The sequence below is a fragment of the Ctenopharyngodon idella genome, chromosome 21 (genome assembly GCF_019924925.1).
Source record: "Ctenopharyngodon idella isolate HZGC_01 chromosome 21, HZGC01, whole genome shotgun sequence".
Classification (NCBI taxonomy): Eukaryota; Metazoa; Chordata; class Actinopteri; order Cypriniformes; family Xenocyprididae; genus Ctenopharyngodon; species Ctenopharyngodon idella.
Window position 1 is genome coordinate 10,175,113 of NC_067240.1, and position 19,320 is coordinate 10,194,432.

General features: G+C 37.8%; 2 protein-coding genes and 1 non-coding gene across 4 annotated transcripts; 1 reads left to right on the forward strand and 2 right to left on the reverse strand.

Moving 5' to 3' along the window:
• Window positions 1-3,592: 3,592 nt before the first annotated feature.
• zgc:193801 (uncharacterized protein LOC564476 homolog) lies at window positions 3,593-12,430 on the reverse strand. 2 transcript variants are annotated; one of them, XM_051878567.1, is made up of 8 exons: window positions 11,632-12,430; window positions 9,055-9,253; window positions 8,772-8,962; window positions 8,208-8,378; window positions 6,876-7,034; window positions 4,787-4,921; window positions 4,526-4,618; window positions 3,593-4,443 (listed from the first exon to the last, which is right to left on the reverse strand). In XM_051878567.1, the coding sequence occupies exons 1-8, from the start codon at window positions 11,644-11,646 to the stop codon at window positions 4,006-4,008; spliced, it is 1,401 nt and encodes a 466-aa protein (XP_051734527.1). In that variant the 5' UTR covers window positions 11,647-12,430; the 3' UTR covers window positions 3,593-4,005. The 2 variants fall into 2 exon arrangements, with proteins under 2 accessions (XP_051734527.1, XP_051734526.1); XM_051878566.1 differs by lacking the exon at window positions 11,632-12,430 and adding an exon at window positions 11,169-11,613.
• trnaa-ugc (transfer RNA alanine (anticodon UGC)) lies at window positions 12,256-12,327 on the forward strand. Its single transcript has one exon. It is a non-coding gene; the product is annotated as a tRNA-Ala (tRNA).
• Window positions 12,431-12,575: 145 nt separating the features above from the next.
• LOC127504131 (lysosomal membrane ascorbate-dependent ferrireductase CYB561A3) lies at window positions 12,576-17,923 on the reverse strand. The gene is made up of 6 exons (XM_051878570.1): window positions 17,649-17,923; window positions 17,230-17,407; window positions 13,727-13,929; window positions 13,419-13,573; window positions 13,030-13,195; window positions 12,576-12,669 (listed from the first exon to the last, which is right to left on the reverse strand). Exons 2-6 carry the CDS (start codon window positions 17,405-17,407, stop codon window positions 12,646-12,648), a joined length of 726 nt encoding a protein of 241 aa, XP_051734530.1. The 5' UTR covers window positions 17,649-17,923; the 3' UTR covers window positions 12,576-12,645.
• Window positions 17,924-19,320: the final 1,397 nt, after the last annotated feature.

The window sequence follows — 19,320 nt, forward strand, 5'->3', positions numbered from 1 at the left end:
ACACACACACATATATTGTTGCAGCATTAACACAGTCTGTTTATTGACACTGATATCATGCATACGCAAACTGAATACTGAATGTAGTGTTTTATGTGTTTAAGATATGTGGGGATACAATGTGCATTTGTTTATGTGTAGTGGATATGTACAATGTGTTAGCGCTAACATTGCTCATTCATTGTTAGTATAAATAACCACAATACACATGTCTGATTTTAAGTTTTTATTTAAGATGGGGTTACACAGTATAACAAATATAACTTACCTGCTTGTAAAACACCAGTGACCAAACCTGTATTCTTCTTTTTCTTTCTTTTTAACAGTGCATTACTGCCATCATCAGGTAGCTTAAATCAGAAACATTTTCCTTTAACTCTTTCTCAAACCTGTATTGTTTTAAAAGTGGAGTATTTAAACCAGAGACTGTATTATTATAGGGAGATAAGAGGGTCTGTATCTCTTACCATTGGAGAAAGCGTAACAGCTAACTTAACCACGTGCAGCACCTCTCAGCCTATTGTGAAATGGCAGTGACATCAGTGCCCGCCGTTCAGAACACCTTCCCTGCGTACCACCAGAGCCGGAGCGTTAGCATTAGCCGTTATGTTTTTTTGGCTAAAGGTTGCAGGCTTGCCTTCCAGTGGCTTTGATTTAAACATGGTGGATGTGCCTTCTGAATGGGAGAAACCATGTTGGGTATGATGTCATAGAGGAGTTTCCAATATTCCTGTAAAACAAGGTTTATCTTTGTTAATTCATTTGTTGTATTGTTATATTGTGTTATAGTGTAATTTAATCATGGATAGATGTTGTTTTTATATGCATAAGGTGAAAAGAAGTGCATATGTAAGAAAGTAAAACTTACCTGTAGAATGGTACACTCCAGGGTGTGGCCTAGACTACAAAATGGCTGCCAGAGTTAGCACATGGTGGGTAGAGTGAAGTCGAGTCTAGAGGGGCAGGTTGGTTGTGTGGAGTTGAAGTGAAGCGTAGAGTTTGTTTAAGAAATGTAGTTATTCAAACTATACAACTGCTGTTGTGACTACGTTCCAACAAAAAACTTGTAAATATATTTATATTTTTTCAACATTTATTTTTATAGTTTTTTTAGTTTGGCTTTTTTGCTGTGGGATTTGCACTGTCTGCACAATAAATGCACCTCAACTGCTTTCCTGTCGCCATGGTCTTATTATGCCTCTGATCGCGAGTGCAATCGCTAACAATAACATCACAATGATCTTGTGTTTTGAAACCGTGATTATGTAGAATGAAAATTTGTACAACTAGAACGAAAGCGTGAGATCAATTTTGAAAGAATGACTAGCTGTGTTAGAAGTGTGATTAGTTTGGAGTTTTGTACGAAGAGTTTTGAAAATATACACCTTGTGGAAATAGTACCAAAGAGAATAAAAAAACTAATGCAGATGCTATTGAGCAAGCAACGGCTTCACCACAAGAATAGCAATGTACAGTGAAATATTTTAGGTTTAGTACAAGTTAGTTTAACGATACTGGAATAGACTCAATATTTTGAAACTAATTTCTATTACACTATTAGTCTAAGTTTAGATTGCTAATGCGTTACTACTTTGACATATCTCTGTGCATCGCAATGGATATGTAAAAAATGCATTTTGAGAGTGAATCCCACATACAGGTGCATCTTAATAAATTAGAATATCATGAAAAAGTTATTTTTCTTTCTGTAATTTAATTAAAAAAGTAAAACTTAAATATTTTCTAGATTTATTAGACAAAGTAAAATATTTCCAGACTTTTTTGTTTTCATTTTGATAATTACAGCTTGCTGCTCATCAAAATCAAAAAATCAGTATCTCAAATTATTAGAATATTTAATTTCAAGTTCTATTAAATGACCATTCTCAGGGTATGAATACTGGGTTTAGGTCAGTAATCCCAACAGCAGTCATGGAGAAGTCTGCTGACTTGACAGTTGTCCAGAAGATGATCATCAAGACCCTCTACTATGAGGGTAAGCCACAGAGGGCCATTGCTGAAAGAGCTGGCTGTTCGCAGAGTGCTGTGCCAAAGAGAACTGGACTGTTGCCCAGTGGTCCAAAGTCCTCTTTTCAGATGAAAGTAAATTTTGCATTTCATTTGGAATCAAGGTCCTAGAGTCTGGAGGAAGAGTGGAGAGGCACAGAAACCATGTTGCTGGAAGTCCAGTGTGAAGTTTCCACAGTCAGTGATGATTTGGTCTGCCATGTCATCTGCTGGTGTTGGTCCACTGTGTTTTCTGAAGTCCACAGTCAACGCAGCCATCTACCAGGAGATTTAAAGCACTTCATGCTTCCTTCTGCTGACAAGCTTTATGGAGATGCTGATTTCATTTTCCAGCAGGATTTGGCACCTTCCCACACTGCCAAAGGTACCAAAAGCTGGTTCAATGACCATGGTGTTACTGTGCTTGATTGGCCAGCAAACTCGCCTGACCTGAACCCCATAGAGAATCTATGGGGTATTGTCAAGAGGAAGAAGAGAGACACCAGACCCAACAATGCAGATGACCTGAAGGCCGCTATCAAAGCAACCTGGGCTTCCATTACACCTGAGCAGTGCCACAGGCTCATTGCCTCCATGCCACGTCGCATTGATGCAGTAATTCATGCAAAAGGATGCCCAACCAAGTATTGAGTGCATAGAAATGAACATACTTTTCAGAAGCCTGACATTTCTGTTTAAAATATCCTTTTTTTTTATTGGTCTTATGAAGTATTCTAATTTATTGAGATAGTGAATTAGTGGGTTTTTGTTAAATGTGAGCCAAAATCATCACAATTAAAAGAACCAAAGACTTAAAGTACTTCAGTCTGTGTGCATTCAATTTATTTAATACACGAGTTCTGCAATTTGAGTTGAATTACTGAAATTAACTTTTTCACGGCATTCTAATTTATTGAGATGCACCTGTATATGTAGATGTCACTTCCGAAACCCTGCAGTGTGCAACCGACTGTTGGTCCTCACAGCAGTATTCACTTTTTAATGAATTACATATGGCTGCGAGAGCGTGCAAAGAGTGACCCTTGCACTCATCTCAGCCCGAGCAATCTCAGGAAGTGCCGCTATATCAATGAGCTGTTCATTAGTGATGGGAAACAGAGGCCCTGTCTTAAATGGCACACTTCATAGCACTTCTTGTGACACAGACCAGACACAGCCTCACTAAGATGCACCCTACCATTTGAGAAGCACTCAATTTTTTTATACGTCTCGGCCCTAGTCGGACATCGCTATGTCACGTAACAGCAACAACAACAACAAAGGTGGACTACATGCTTGTGTTCATGCTGCAGAAGCTACTAAACCTATTAGCTTTACTAAAGTTTATATATAGCAACCAAGGTTTATGCAAATGCTCCAAGTCTTCTTCTCTGTTTTTAGTGCATCTCTGTGGCAGAATTACAGTGCCACATACTAGTGGTCTGGCATGCATACTACATCGTTTCGAGTCAGTTTCAGTGGTTTCGTGTGCACCCAGATATTTCTTTAGACAACGCCGTGTTGACAGAATTTTTTTTAGAACAAGGGAAAAAAAAGACCAGATAGGAAAAGCTCTGGCTTCGCGTGGATGTCGCCGACAGACCTTCAAGATTTGGCAACCCAACATAAAACATTTTTCCATAGCTCATCACAAAATGTTTACTTTATGAATTCATGATAAAATGCTTCTATTTATACTCAAAGAACAAAAGAAGCAAACTGAAATCCAATGCATTCATTCTTTGAGTGAAAAGAGCATACGAGTACATCAAAAAGCATTGCCAAACCAGCATTTAAACATATAAATAAGCATGGAAAAGGTCAAAAATATTGTATCATGGAAATGTATATGTATGTATATTTTGTAAAATGACAGAATACACACAGATCACAAACTTTTTGACTTGGAAATGTGTGACCAAGGTAACAGCAATTTTTAAAAAGCGTTAAAAAAAAAAAAGGAATGGAGACGAGTGTGTGTTTAATGTAAAGTCATTCTCAGCTGACTCTTTGTACTTTGCTTTCAACTGTGTCTACTGAGTCATCCGGTGAGCTGCGCTTTTTAGACGATACAAGGGACAATGACACTTCCCGTTTATCCTCTAAAACCTTAGATGTAGTCAAGCCAGTGTTTGGCAAATTTAAGTCCAAGTCGGGGCTCTCCAAACAGGGCATTGTATCAGCTGGCACTAGTTCAAGCTCTGTGGATCTTAGTGCCTCATGCTGCTCAGTTTGTAACTGTACATCCATATCCTCCAGTTCTGTTAAATTGCCACTGATAACTTCAGTTTGTGGCTCTTCTGGATCCACATTGAGCTCCAGTGCCCCCTTGTGGCCATTGATTGGCATGTTATTTGCTCCTGACAGGACCTCCCTCCTGAGTGAGGCCAACTGGGCCTGCAGGAGCTCCTTGTGCTGAGCTTCAAGGTTTTCCATCTAACAATAAAAAGTAAGACAGTTTTCCCCAGGAGAAATATCAATTTGAATTAGCCCAAGCCTATACATTCAGAACACTTACAAGCTTGGCCACCTTCTGCTGGCTGTGATCTGGACATCGGTATGCTTGCAGTTCCTCAAACATCCGAACATTAGACTGAACCAGACTTGCAACCTAAAAATAAAATAGAAGAAATGCAAAAGAAGTCTGAACTACAGCAAGTGTATGCAGGAATGGGTACAAAAATAGAAATAAATAAACAGAATTTTACTTTATTGAAAGTTAAAAATGACTTAATTGACAAATGCATTAAGGCTTACTATAAACTAATTCCATGTATACCTGTTCTTTGAGCTGTTTAATCTCAGCTTGTAGTGTCTTCTCCATAGTCTCCTTCTCTTGACGGAGTGCGTACATCTGTTGGTGGAGCTCCAGGAGTCGTTTCTGTAGCAGGGTCTGTTCCAAACCTTCTGCGTCCTGAAATTACAGTGACAAAGCTTTTAGATCACTCCTACCAGGAGATCTGCTAAACCAGAAGACAGAAACACAAATAATGTACACTATCATCCAAAAGCTGATTTTTAATAGCAGCAATTACTCCAGTCTTCAGTGTCACATGATCCTTCCAAAATGCTGATTTGGCACTCAAGAAACTTTTCATATTATTATCAATGTTGAAAACAGTAGTGCTGCTAATATTTTTGTGGAAACAGTGATAACAGATTATAAATATCTTTACTATTACTTTTGTTAAATTGAATGCCTCCTTGCTGAATAAAACTAATAATTTCTTTAAAAAAAAATCTTACTGAGCCCAAACTTTAAACAGAAGTGTATGTATTGAGTTCTAATATAGCTTCAAAAACATCTAGCTTCATTAATAATGATAGATAATTGGAGTGGCATTGTCTGTTGTTTGTAATCTCACAGAAGTGAGTACACCCCTCACATTTTTGTAAATATTTTATTACAATTTTCTCTCCCCGGTGTCATGTGACTCGTTAGTGTTACAAGGTCTCAGGTGTGAATAGGGAGCAGGTGTGTTAAATTTGGTGTTATCGCTCTCACTCTCTCATACTGGTCACTGGAAGTTCAACATGGCACCTCATGGCAAAGAACTCTCTGAGGATCTGAAAAAAAGAATTGTTGCTCTACATAAAGATGGCGTAGGCAATAAGAAGATTGCCAAGACCCTGAAACTGAGCTGCAGCACGGTGGCCAAGAGCATACAGCGGTTTAACAGGACAGGTTCCACTCAGAACAGGCCTCGCCATGGTCGACCAAAGAAGTTGAGTGCACGTGCTCAGCATCATATCCAGAGGTTGTGTTTGGGAAATAGACGTACGAGTGCTACCAGCATTGCTGCAGAGGATGAAGGGGTGGGGGATCAGCCTGTCAGCGCTCAGACCATACGCCGCACACTGCATCAAATTGGTCTGCATGGCTGTCGTCCCAGAAGGAAGCCTCTTCTAAAGATGATGCACAAGAAAGCCAGTTTGCTGAAGACAAGCAGACTAAGGACATGGATTACTGGAACCATGCCCTGTGGTCTGATGAGACCAAGATAAACTTATTTGGTTCAGATGGTGTCAAGCGTGTGTGGCGGCAACCAGGTAAGGAGTACAAAGACAAGCGTGTCTTGCCTACAGTCAAGCATGGTGGTGGGAGTGTCATGGTCTGGGGCTGCATGAGTGCTGCGGCACTGGGGAGCTACAGTTCATTGAGGGAACCATGAATGCCAACATGTACTGTGACATAGTGAAGCAGAGCATGATCCCCTCCCTTCGGAGACTGGGCTGCAGGGCAGTATTCCAACATGATAACGACCCCAAACACACCTCCAAGACGACCACTGCCTTGCTAAAGAAGCTGAGGGTAAAGGTGATGGACTGGCCAAGCATGTCTCCAGACCTAAACCCTATTGGAGGAGCACAAGGTCTCTAACATCCATCAACTCCGTGATGTCGTCATGGAGGAGTAGAAGAGGTCTCCAGTGGCAACCTGTGAAGCTCTGGTGAACTCCATGCCCAAGAGGGTTAAGGCAGTGCTGGAAAGTGCTGGTGGCCACACAAAATATTGACACTTTGGGCCCAATTTGGACATTTTCACTTAGGGGTGTACTCACTTTTGTGGCCAGCGATTTAGACATTAATGTCTGTGTGTTGAGTTATTTTGAGGGGACAGCAAATTTACACTGTTATATAAGCTGTATAAGCTGTACACTCACTACTTTACATTGTAGCAAAGTGTCATTTCTTCAGTGTTGTCACATGAAAAGATATAATAAAATATTTACAAAAATGTGATGGGTGTACTCACTTCTGTGAGATACTGTGTGTATATATATATATATATTATATTATATATAGTAAAACATTCATTATTAAATACAGTAAAACGAATATGTTCAGTGATTCATGTTAATAATGACCTGTTCAGTAATGATACCAGTAGCTGTGTCATAGATTACACTGTTTCCCTGTCCATCAGGGTCCATAAGAACAAGAGTCTGTGTCCCATCACATGAATTCTGGGAAGACCCCACCTCCTCCTCAGCACCAAGTGGGATCCCATTTCTCTCACCATCTTCCTTCAAACACAAAGCAGAGATAAACAACAATACTTCAAATCAAACACCAAGAGGTTTAGTAGAAGATCATACTTGTTAAAAGTGATCTGTTTCACTCTATGATGGTTAAACTTTGTAATTAATCTGCGAATCATGTGTGCCGAACCGTAGGGCCTGAGGCCTCATGTATAAAACTTTCTGTAGATTTCATCCTAAAAGTGTGCGTACGCATAAAAGTTTTCAGAATTATAAAACCATGCATACGCCAGAACCTGCACAAATTTCCATTTATAAAACTCAGACAGCGGAATATGTGCGTACATGAATCTCCGCCCCGTCTCCTCCCGAAATAACCATATATGGAGCTTACAACGCCTAGTTTTACTATGCATTACGTCACCTGCATATCATTTCCACGCATATTCCCCTCCACGTGACACCATGTTTAACAGTACAAGAAGACATTAGGAAAACATAAATGGCATCACATTACATTGCTAAAAAAAAAATCACTCACTATCCTTGTCTTATTTTAGAAAAAAATAAATCAAACTTGTAAAACATACTGTTCAGAATATTTTCAGTGAAGAGTTATTCTCATTCTTTTCCACTGGCCAAATAGTATTTTTAATTGTTTTAAACAAATCAAATTTACGCAATTTTGCCTATAAGGTAAACATAGCCTATATTTTAGGATGTTTATATATTTTTAATTGAAACAGATAGGCAGCCTTTGTTTTTGCATTGTAAATATTTGCACATATTTACGCTAAGTATATTTTTTATAAATCACATTTCAGTGCCTTTTTTGTGCATACGCAACGTTTATACATGAGACCCCAGGTCCGTACGGATCAACTACAATCTATTACACCCCTAGTAGATGGTAAGGGGCGTGACATTTCCGAAACGCCCTCAAAGAGGTTAACCAATCACAACACACTGGTCCAGCTGACCAATCAGAGCACATTACACTTTTTGGAAGGCAGGGCTTTATAGAGACAGGACCTAAATAGAGTGTTACTGACGGACTGGTGCTGTAACAATGTAAATTTTTGTGAAACAATGTTTTTGAATATTCAAACCTGAAAACCTGTCTAGTAGATCCCAAAAACAAAATCAAGACTTTGAAAAAGGCCATAATAGGTCCCCTTTAAAGAATATGCTGAAAATAAAACTTTCTTGTTTGTCTACCTTTGGTTCCACAGTCAATAGGGTTTCAGTGCCGGTGGTCAGGATGGGGTGAGTTAATATGGATCCAATGCTTGTGCCATCTCCTCCTGATCCAAGACTCACTGCCAGCCCTTCATATGCTTTAGCATGAGCCTCTGAGCTCTCACCATAATACTGTCGGCAGTTCACATTCTGAGAGAGGAAACATGCAAACATTATTAGGTAAAAAAAATGTGATATCCAAAGCGGAAAAAAGGCCATTCACACTAAGAATGATAACTATAACATTAAAAAAAAAAAAAAAAAAGTATTCTAATTTGACGAAAAATAGGGAAGTCTACACCACAACTATAACATTAATGACAGAAAGAAATGATATCGTTGGAATTTTAGGACATTTCTTTCCAGCTGATGAATGATAAAAACATCAGCCAATCAGAATACACATGACTTTAAAGAGCTTGAGCATTTAAAGTGGTAGATGGCATAACTATAGTGCGCACAGCTATAAACAATAAATGTGGTCGCTAATAGTTATCATTCTTGGTGTGAATTAACCTTTAGTCCGATGTTATCCACCTTTACCTGTGTCACTTGGATCTGGAATGTGGTGTGGGGATTTCGGAAGTGTGTTTTATAGTGTTTGATGGCCTCGTCCCTCCTGTTGAAACCATTTCTACAGCGGTAACAGTGCCAATGCGCACCTTTAAACCTCTTTTCTCCTTTAATAGTTCCCACAATCTCACAATGGATACAGCAACGCAGCACCTTCAAGCCTGTCCATAAAAAAGTGTAAGAGAGAGACTGATTTCAAAGATCATCATTCATACAAGCTAAATAGTGAGTCTATAGATTCCCTGTGCCTCACCTGCAAAGTCAATGCCTTTGTCCACGTGTTTGATGCGAAAGTGAGCTCGCAGGATGACGGGATCTTGGTAAGCCTCGGCCACAGAACAGAGTGGGCAGTGCATATGCACTCCTTTCTCCTGCCCCAAACACTTCTCATCCTGACACAGCACAGGTGTGTATGCGTGTTCTGTTCCTCTGACACGAACCGAGGGATGGGCCTAGAAAAACAAATGCAGACAGGAGACAGCCTTGTGAATGCAACTCTAAAAGAGACATTATATTGAATAAGTAGCCCTATTACTGTGCTGAAAGCTGTTTAGGGCTGGCATATATATACAACCCGAATTCCAGAAATGTTGGGACGTTTTTTTGAAATTTGAATAAAATGAAAACTAAAAGACTTTCAAATCACATGAGCTAATATTTTATTCACAATAGAACATAGATAACATAACAAATGTTTAAACAGAGAAATTGTACACTTTTATCCACTAAATGAGCTCATTTCAAATTTGATGTCTGCTATCAGGGCTCAAAAAAGTTGGCACGGGGGCAACAAATGACTGAAAAAGCAAGAAAATTTAAAAAGATTCAGCTGGGAGAACATCTAGCAACTAATTAAGTTAATTGATATCAGGTCTGTAACATGATTAGCTATAAAAGGGATGTCTTAGAGAGGCAGAGTCTCTCAGAAGTAAAGATGGACAGAGGCTCTCCAATCTGTGAAAGAGTGTGTAAAAAGATTGTGGAATACTTTAAAAACAAATGTTCCTCAACGTCAAATTGCAAAGGCTTTACAAATCTCATCATCTACAGTGCATAACATCATCAAAAGATTCAGAGAAACTGGAGAAATCTTCGTACGTAAGGCCGAAGACCTTTATTGGATGCCTGTGGTCTTCGGGCCCTCAGATGACACTGCATCACTCATCGGCATGATTGTGTCAATGACATTACTAAATGGGCCCAGGAATACTTCCAGAAACCACTGTCGGTAAACACAATCCGCCGTGCCATCTGTAGATGCCAACTAAAGCTCTATCATGCAAAAAGGAAGCCATATGTGAACATGGTCCAGAAGCACCGTCGTATCCTGTGGGCCAAAGCTCATTTAAAATGGACTGTTTCAAAGTGGAAAAGTGTTCTACTGTCAGACGAGTCCAAATTTGACATTCTTGTTGGAAATCACGGGCGCAGTGTCCTCCGGGCTAAAGAGGAGGGAGACCTTCCAGCGTGTTATCAGCGTTCAGTTTAAAAGCCAGCATCTCTGATGGTATGGGGGTGCATAAGTGCATACGGTATGGGCAGCTTGCATGTTTTGGAAGGCACTATGAATGCTGAAAGGTATATAAAGGTTTTAGAGCAACATTAAATGAAAAATACGTCAAAGACAACCACGAACTCTTCAGCAGCTGGAAACCTATATCAGGCAAGAATGGGACCAAATTCCAACACCAAAACTCCAGAAACTCATAACCTCGATGCCCAGACGTCTCGATGCTACACCATGGTAAACATGCCCTCGTCCCAACTATTTTGAGACCTGTAGCAGGCATCAAATTTGAAATGAGCTAATTTTGTGCATACATTTTTAAAATTTCTCAGTTTAAACATTTGTTATCTATGTTCTATTGTGAATAAAACATTGGCACATGATGTGATTTGAAAGTCTTTTAGCTTTCATTTTATTCAAATTTAAAAAACGTCCCAACATTTCCAGAATTTGGGTTGTGTATATACACTACCAGTCAAAAGTTTGGAAACATTACTATTTTTAATGTTTTTGAACGAAGTCTCATGCTCATTAAGGCTGCATTTATTTCATAATAAATACAGAAAAAACAATAATATTGTGAAATATTATTACAATTTAAAATTATGGTTTTCTATTTTAATATACTTTAAAATACAATTTATTTCTCTGATGCAAAGCTGATTTCAGCATCATTACTCCAGCCTTCAGTGTCACATGATCCTTCAGAAAACATTCTAATATGCTGATTTATTATCAATGTTGGAAACAGTTCTGCTGCTTAATATTATTTTATAACCTGTGATACTTTTTCAGGACTCTTTGATGAATAAAAAGTTGTATTTATTGACTCATACAAGTGAATTGCAGATGTTTCACACCTTGAGATATTGTTTTAATATGCATTTCTTTAAGAGCCCCTTGTGGTAATCATAAGCATTGCCGCCGAAATCCAATGAAACTTGGCCCATGCCATGAACTGCAAGTTTGTCAACAATATGAGAAATTATTAAAACCACGACCTCAGGTACTCCAAAAAGCTCTTGTTTGCAAAATGCTGTTATTCATGTACATGTTGTAGATGAAATACACATGCTTAAATGGGCCTAATGCATCACTAACAGTTGTGTTTACATATATTTCATTAGGCCTGTATTTACATATATTTCAATGGGTAGTTATAAAACTATACCAGGTTGATAATGCAAATTTTGACTACTGTACTGGATCACATTTGTCCAGAAAGTTAAAAGCTGCGTACAGCTTTTGTACACTTAATCAAGCTAACAACTTTAGCAAGCTAACATAAAACTCATAGCATTTTACGTTTAAGCTTTCACTCACCACAAAAGCGGACATGCCTGTGATATGATATAAAATTCCGCTTCAAATTCAGCTGTCCGCCCGGCGTTTGTCGTAGTCCTTAGCCTATGAAACATCCCATTTCAGAGCGCTTGTGTGTGGTTCGTCATCTGCGTGTACACACATTCACCTGCGAGTTTCCAGCACATAGCACCGATGAACGAAATGACGAGATGTCATTATTAGAGCTCAACGTAGAGTAATTTCATTGGCCACCATCAGCTTGTGTGGAATTTTAAACCAATCAGCACCGTAATCGATGAGCAAGGGATGTCGGTGCCACCACAACGAAGGCTGCACGTACACTGGTATAAGATGAAAAATAATAATAAAAAAATAATATCTACAAATAATTAAGTCAGTCAGACACGTTAATTATCTTATCTAAATTACTGCACTCCTGTACTGTTTATAAAGTTCATAATTCATTTTATTTTAATAACGAATCATTAGAATAAAGCTACGGAGGTTTTTAACAATTTAGCTTTAAGAGAAAATGTTTTTCTAAAGTGGGAATATCACATTTTGTAAGTGTTAGAAAAGTTTAATTTCATAAATGGACTTCTACAAAGCTCTCATATGAATTTATACCCAATGGTTTCATAAGGGGATGTAGCTCAGTGGTAGAGCGCATGCTTTGCATGTATGAGGCCCCGGGTTCAATCCCCGGCATCTCCACTTTTCTTTAGGACTAAAACTTTACAATTACAACAACATTATAATTACAATTCTAAAACCTAAAATAGATCAAATAAAAGTGTAATGTTAAAGACGTAATATATAGTACATTTTTTTCCTTGCAATTTTCTTGCTAACCACAAGAGGTCTGTCTCTAACATTGATAAGGTTACATGTCAATCAACTGACATTCAGATGTTTTGGATGTGTAGATGGACAAGGCATAAAACCAAACAGCTGCCACAGAGTAATTAAAACGTGATTTTTATAATTATGACACAAAGCATGTTTCTTTCTTTATCTTGTTTACTCCAGTCTTCATCTGGCATCTGTCAGCAAAGGCTACAAATGAAATTAAAAAGAAAAAAGAAATTCAGCCATTGCCTCTGTTCAGCACTTAAGCTTTTAAAATTGCAAATGTACATTTTTACAAAAAAAAAAACATATTTATATATATATATACCATGATACTTTTTTCATTACTCTTTGATAAAAGTTCAAAAGAACAGCATTTATTTGAATAGAAATCTTTCGTAACATTATAAATGTCTTTACTGTCACTTTTGATCGATTCATTGCATCCTTGGTGAATAAAAGTATTAATTAAAAAAACAAACAAAAAAAAAAACTTACTACCAAACACTTTTAAACGATAGTGTTTATTCTTATAATTCAATTTTGGCATCTTAAATTCATACTCACCCTGTCAGTGTCATTCTCAAACTCTGGATTCTTCCATTTCTGATTGGTCAGAATTTTCAGCACTACCAATCCAAAAATAACAACTAAAATACCTAATGAGTTTGCAAACAGAGCTTCAGCAGGCAGTAAAGTATACGGTTCTGTATTGCTTCCATTTCTCCCAGTTCTGTTGAGACATAATTGGTTGGGAGCATTGAAACAGCTACAAACAACTCAGCTGTCAACAAAACACTCAAAGAATGAAAAAAATATATCATTAGAGGTGGTTTCACCATAATAAGAGCTTCCCACACAGCTAATTTAGAGAGAAAAGTTATTATTTTATGAATGAGATAAATTGCAGCCATTTCCTGTAGCTACACAGATGTGATTGTAGGATTGTCACTCACAACGTCAGCAGTAGTTTCTCATTGATCCCTGACAGGCTGGTGATGAGACTCAGGGTGAAGATGGCCATGCCCATCCAGATGTGGAGAGGTTTCAGGCAGGCTCTAAAAGCCAAAGGGGTCCAGGGCAACAAGAACGCACAAAGACCCACAAACCACTATTCAATCAGAGGAGAAAAGCACAGGAGACGATGTCAAGCATCATTCTATTGAAATTTGATGGAGTAGAACATACTCATGGAGCTTTACCAAGCATGAAGCAGTGATAATACTGTGACATGTCAGTCATCAGGCTAGCCCATGTGGTATACCTGCAAAGTGAATAGGGCCACTGTGGAGATCCCAGTCCAGCTGTGTAATGAATACAGATGAGGGATGTTGTTGGCACTGTGAAAATCAAAGGCAGCACACACGCCTAGCACAGACAACACCCCGGCCACGAACAACAGCCCTGCATGAGCCAACTTACACCACCACCTGCTCCAGGTGAGAGGAACACGGTACAGGACTATGGCTAAGAGAGAGAGAGAGAGACAGACACACAGAGAGAAAGACGGAGAGAAAAAGAGAAGAAAGTATCTGAATGCGTATTCACAGTAAGTGTTTTTGGACATGGTATAAACATGGTTGTACCATGTTATTTTTTTTTTTTTTTTTTTTTTTTTTTACATGGAACCGTGGTTATATCCCTGGAAGTATTTTCTGTGGAATATACCATGTACACCACCATTTAAAAGTTTTGGGTCAGTAATATGTTTTTTAAAGAAATTAATGCTTTTCTTCATCAATGACACTTTAAATTGATCAAATGTGACAGAAAAGACTTTTATAATGTTATACAATAATTTTATTTCAAATCAATTCTGTTGTTTTGAAGTTTCTATTGATCAAAGAATCTTGAAAAAAATATTCCACAAATAAATAAAAAATTAAGCAGCACAACATTGATAATAATAAATGTTTCTTGAGCACAGAATAATCATATTAGAATGATTTCTGAAGGATCATGTGACACTGAAGACTGGAGTCTTAGCCATCACAGGAATTATTTGCATTTTAAAATATATTAAACCTTTCACGCATTGAGGTCACTTCAGTGGACAGCTATTAAAAAGCCATTTTATTGTGTATGCATGGGTTTTGATGGCATATTTGCACATCGTCCACTACAGCGGACTCTAGTGCATCATCCTATACACTGCCACCAAGTGGCAAGCCTTTGTATGTGGAATTTTTTTCCCCTCCAAATCAAGATGGCTGACAGCCAGTTAGAAATGCCAAGTTGCTCTGGAATATCTATCCATTCCTTCTTTCCTTGGAGACTTTTGCAGGTAAAAAAAAATGTTGTAACATCAAGTAACATCTAAGGAGTCATATCATTGTTAAATTTTCCAAGTGTTGATTTTTAGATTGGGAGGAATCTGATTAATTAATCTGATTAACACCATGTATCACTAGCTTTAATTCAGCTACAATTCATACTTATATTACTCTGACTGTTGTTTTTCAAAATACTTTATCTACAGTAACTTTTGGCTGTAAATAAATGTAATTGTGTTATTAGATTGTAATTTGCAGTTACGTCAAAAAATACAGAATGCTTGTAATGCGTTACCCCCAGCACTGTTCATTTCAGATGATTTGAAAACACCTGATCGCTAGTTCCCCCCCCCCCACAGTCTGAAAACATCAATAGATCAATGTAGATTTCAGTCTGAGGTTTTCAGAGAGGAGAGCTAAATTTGTCCGTTTTGAACATAATCAGAATTTTGAACATAATCAGCTAATAAGGGTAAATCGACATACTCTGGTAGACCGCATTTACACTACATTGTTTTAAAACAGCGTTTTAAAATGAAAAGGATCCTCGTCTACACTGGTGTTTCCACAGCGTTTCAGAAACGATCTCCGTCACACTACACGGACGAAAACGCATGTCACATGACCGTTCATGCACACTGGGCATGCGCGTACAAGTGTAAACAGTTGTCTCTTGTGCATGAATGTAGCTGCAGTATTAAAAAATGCAGAGTTTAACTGCAAATGGCTGCTAAAAATGACAGCAAAGACAGCAAAGATTGCAGCTCAGTCTCCATGTTATTGTTTACACGGTCGTCAAGGATACGCAGAGCGAATGTGGGCAGCCATGCCATCGTTTTGGTACGTTTACACTGAAACGCAACCCTGGCGTTTTCAAACCAAAACGGGCTCTGCAGCGTTTTCGAAAGTCTCAGTTTTCAAGGTTCGGAAACGCCGGCATAGTGTAAACGACAGGCGTAACCGTAGCAAAACTTATGCGTTTTAAAACGAAAATGCACTAGTGTAAACATGGCCTAAGTTATCTATATATTCTGAGTGGGTTTCCACAGAGTTGTACCTTCACTGGTTGTAGAGATCTTTGATAGAATCATGTCTTCATGTTCTGATATATCTAAGTTACTATTTCAAATAAGTAATGCAAGTTACTTTGTTTTCCAATTTATTGACTGACAGCTGTCCTGTCTCCATGTTGAGAGAAATCGGGAGTAAGTACAGAGGTGTTGTGTGTGTAAACATGATGGTTATCATAAACTAGTTCTAGACTAAGCATACATTTACTCATTTACTTCTTCTCCTGCATCTTATTCTTCTGTATTCCAGAATGGCAGCACAGCTGAAAGTCTTGCTTTTTTTGAGCTGTACAGGCATGAATGTGCATTTCCTTCAGCCTGAGGTTTATTCAGTTCACTTTTGGTGTGAAAGGGCCTTGACATTTGCCAAAAATAGAACTTTTTTGATATATATATATATATATAACAAAACAGACCAGCCCTGATGAGAGAAAAGTAACACAAAAGTGTAATGCATTACTTTCTATAAAAAGTAACTAAGTAACAATTAGTTACTTTTTTTAGGGAGTAACACAATATTGTATTGCATTACTTTTAAAAGTAACTTTCCCCAACACTGGTGGTTTCATGCATGAAAGGGTTCAAATAGAAAACAGTAATAAATTGTAATATTTTACAATATATTGTTTTTACTGTATTATTAATCACCTTTTAAACTTCTGACAAACTTTTGAATGCTAGTATAAAAAATACTATGAAATATGAAAGTTGTAATCAGTCTCATGACATATAAAAGTAACAGTATTACCATCTAAAACTGGTACCTTCATAGTTTTTCTTTTATAATTGTTGACCTTTCTCCCATGTGAGTTTCAAAACATAATTTCACTACTAAAACTAAGAATAAAATGGTTATTGAATATCCTCCCTCATCTCCCCATCTATGCTTCACAAACAAACAGCTTTTATCACTCACTATTCATATTGATTAACTATGGCATACACAGCTTGAAAGACTTTCCGTTAGAGACGAGCACAGATGTTTTTGTTTAATTAAATCCTTGTTATATCATTACGCATTTACCTAACAGTTTGTCATAAAATTTGGTAGAAAATATTACTGACACGCTTAGGGCACTTGTTAAGCGCTGATTTTGTCAGACGCGTGTGATAGATTATATTTCGTGTTCCACAAGAAAGAAAGTCATACAGGTTTAAAATAAGTTGTAAAAACAAATGATGACAGAATTTTTCTTTTTGGGTAAAAAACTTAAGCCAAATCTCGATTTACTCTCCATTTAATCTCACTGCCATCTTGGAGAAACAAATGTGATGTTAAACAGAAATCATTTGTGATTTATGGGACTGTCTGTGATGGAGCAAGACCATAAACATGAAAAGGAAAGAGGTCTGCCATTTAAAAACAAGAGAGCAACAGAAAAAGTGTTTTCATGTGAGACAGAAAGAGAGTGGTTTCTTCTCACCATTTCCATATAGCACCACGAGACTCGTCACCATTAAGACCGGGTGCCAGTTAAACTGCAGAAAAGAACCATCCCAAGCAAATCCTCCTCTCCAGGTCCCACTCCACAAACACACAAATATCACACACAAAAATCCGAGCCACACGCTCAGCACATAGAAGGACACAGGCAAACGCATCTGTGGGTAAAGCAGAAATAAACCGATTGGATAAAATGAAAAGAGCTTTATTCTTTTGATAGATCTTTAAGGCAATCATCTTCAATAGTTTTATTATTCCTCAGCTAATAACAGAAATGTCTAATAAAGCTATTTAATGATATAAAAGTTTATAAAAGCTTCAATTCTGAAATTACAAAAGATCAAGCATAGAGAGTCTTGAAATGTTAGCTTACATAGACACATAAATGAAATATCCTACCTTGCTTTTATGTTCCAGACATTCAACTGACAATATTTTCTCCTCGGTTTCTCCCTGTGACTTTCTTTTATGTGTCCAACCCCATATTTTGGAGAGATGTTATGCAAGTCATGGTCATGCTGTTAACTCATTCTCCTAGACAGCTAAAAAAAAGTTTGAATAGTTCTGCTTGTCTCAAGTGTCTACATAACTATAGTGGAGCGGCTGGAGCCTCAATGGGTGTTAAGCCTTTGTAATATATTATTTGAGGGAAAAAATGTTATATGAACCATTTTATACAGGCTTATCTGATTTCTGGAGCTTACACCTATATAACCCAGGCTTTCTTGCACCCACAATGAATTTGACTTTTACTATTGTTTCAGGTACTTATTCAAGCCCCCATCTGTCACCAAATACCCCCAGCTATGCTAGTAAATGGCAAATACCACTACCACTGATGTTACATTTTGCAAATTTCCTTTTTTGCTGTGTCATAGTAAACATGTGAGCACCACAAAGGCTTTAGTGTCACACTGTGATGAAGCGTGTCCAGAATTTTTGTCACACTGGATGTTCTTTCACATAAGCTATCGTGAGAGCAGATAGAATGCAAATATGACATGATATGTGTTTTAAAATGCCAGTAAGAGTTGATTATCTTACTCAACCTTTATCTAAATGGCACGTTTTCTCCACGCTGGACAGGGGACATGAACTAAAATGACTGGCATTATCCAGGAACTGACCTAACGAATTCAGATGAGATGACTGTAATTTAGGTTATAATGAAAGTACAACGTTTTACCTTCATCTGCCAGTCACTTACTGTACTCACATTTTCATGAAATGACTCATGTAAGGGAATGACAGTGTGCTTGCTTCATTCAAATACCACTGGCCATTTACTCACTTATCAAATTAAAGAGATTTCCATCTTCTCAGACCACAAAACTGAGTCTGCCAAAAGTCTCATGGCGTGTTTTCATGGTCATGAAATGTTCTTTCTGCTTTCAAAACACAAGATGTACAAAGATCTACATTGTTCAGATATATTTATTTACTCATTTTGAAAAGGAACAAATACGGATGCATTTACCCAAGAGATATAAAACAAAATGGTGGAATACAACAAAGGAAGACGGTTATGTCACATTCTGGAGGCAATGATAAACAGACATAGTCTGTAACTGATCATATATCATATATTAAAATGGACGTTACAGAAGGTAAAGGCATGCAGAGACAAATATGCTTAATACAGACTTCCTTATCATCCTCATCCTCAATAAACAGTGAAATGTACTGGTTCTCTTCCCAAGGAAGCTCACCGTTTTCAGAAACTAGGATACGGTAGCTTTGGACGTCGAGTCGAAAGCAGAACTTCATTACAGAATGTGGCATCAGGATGTCCAGGAAGTCCGCATCTTGGCCGGTGTATTTTGTAATGAAGGCTTCAACATCCAGCTTCTCTTTGCTTATAAAGGCTCGCACATTCCTGCTGCTCCTGTTTAACACCTTCATTTTAGTGCTTTTGTTGCCCATTTTCTTCAATATGCCTGATGATAGTAGAATACAAATGTGTAATGCAAACATAAAATATAACAGCATCAGCAGTACAGTGCAAGTACAGCGTCAATCAGGATTTTAGAATTGAACTGAGAATGCCTTTTAAATTCCAATTCAGTTCCTG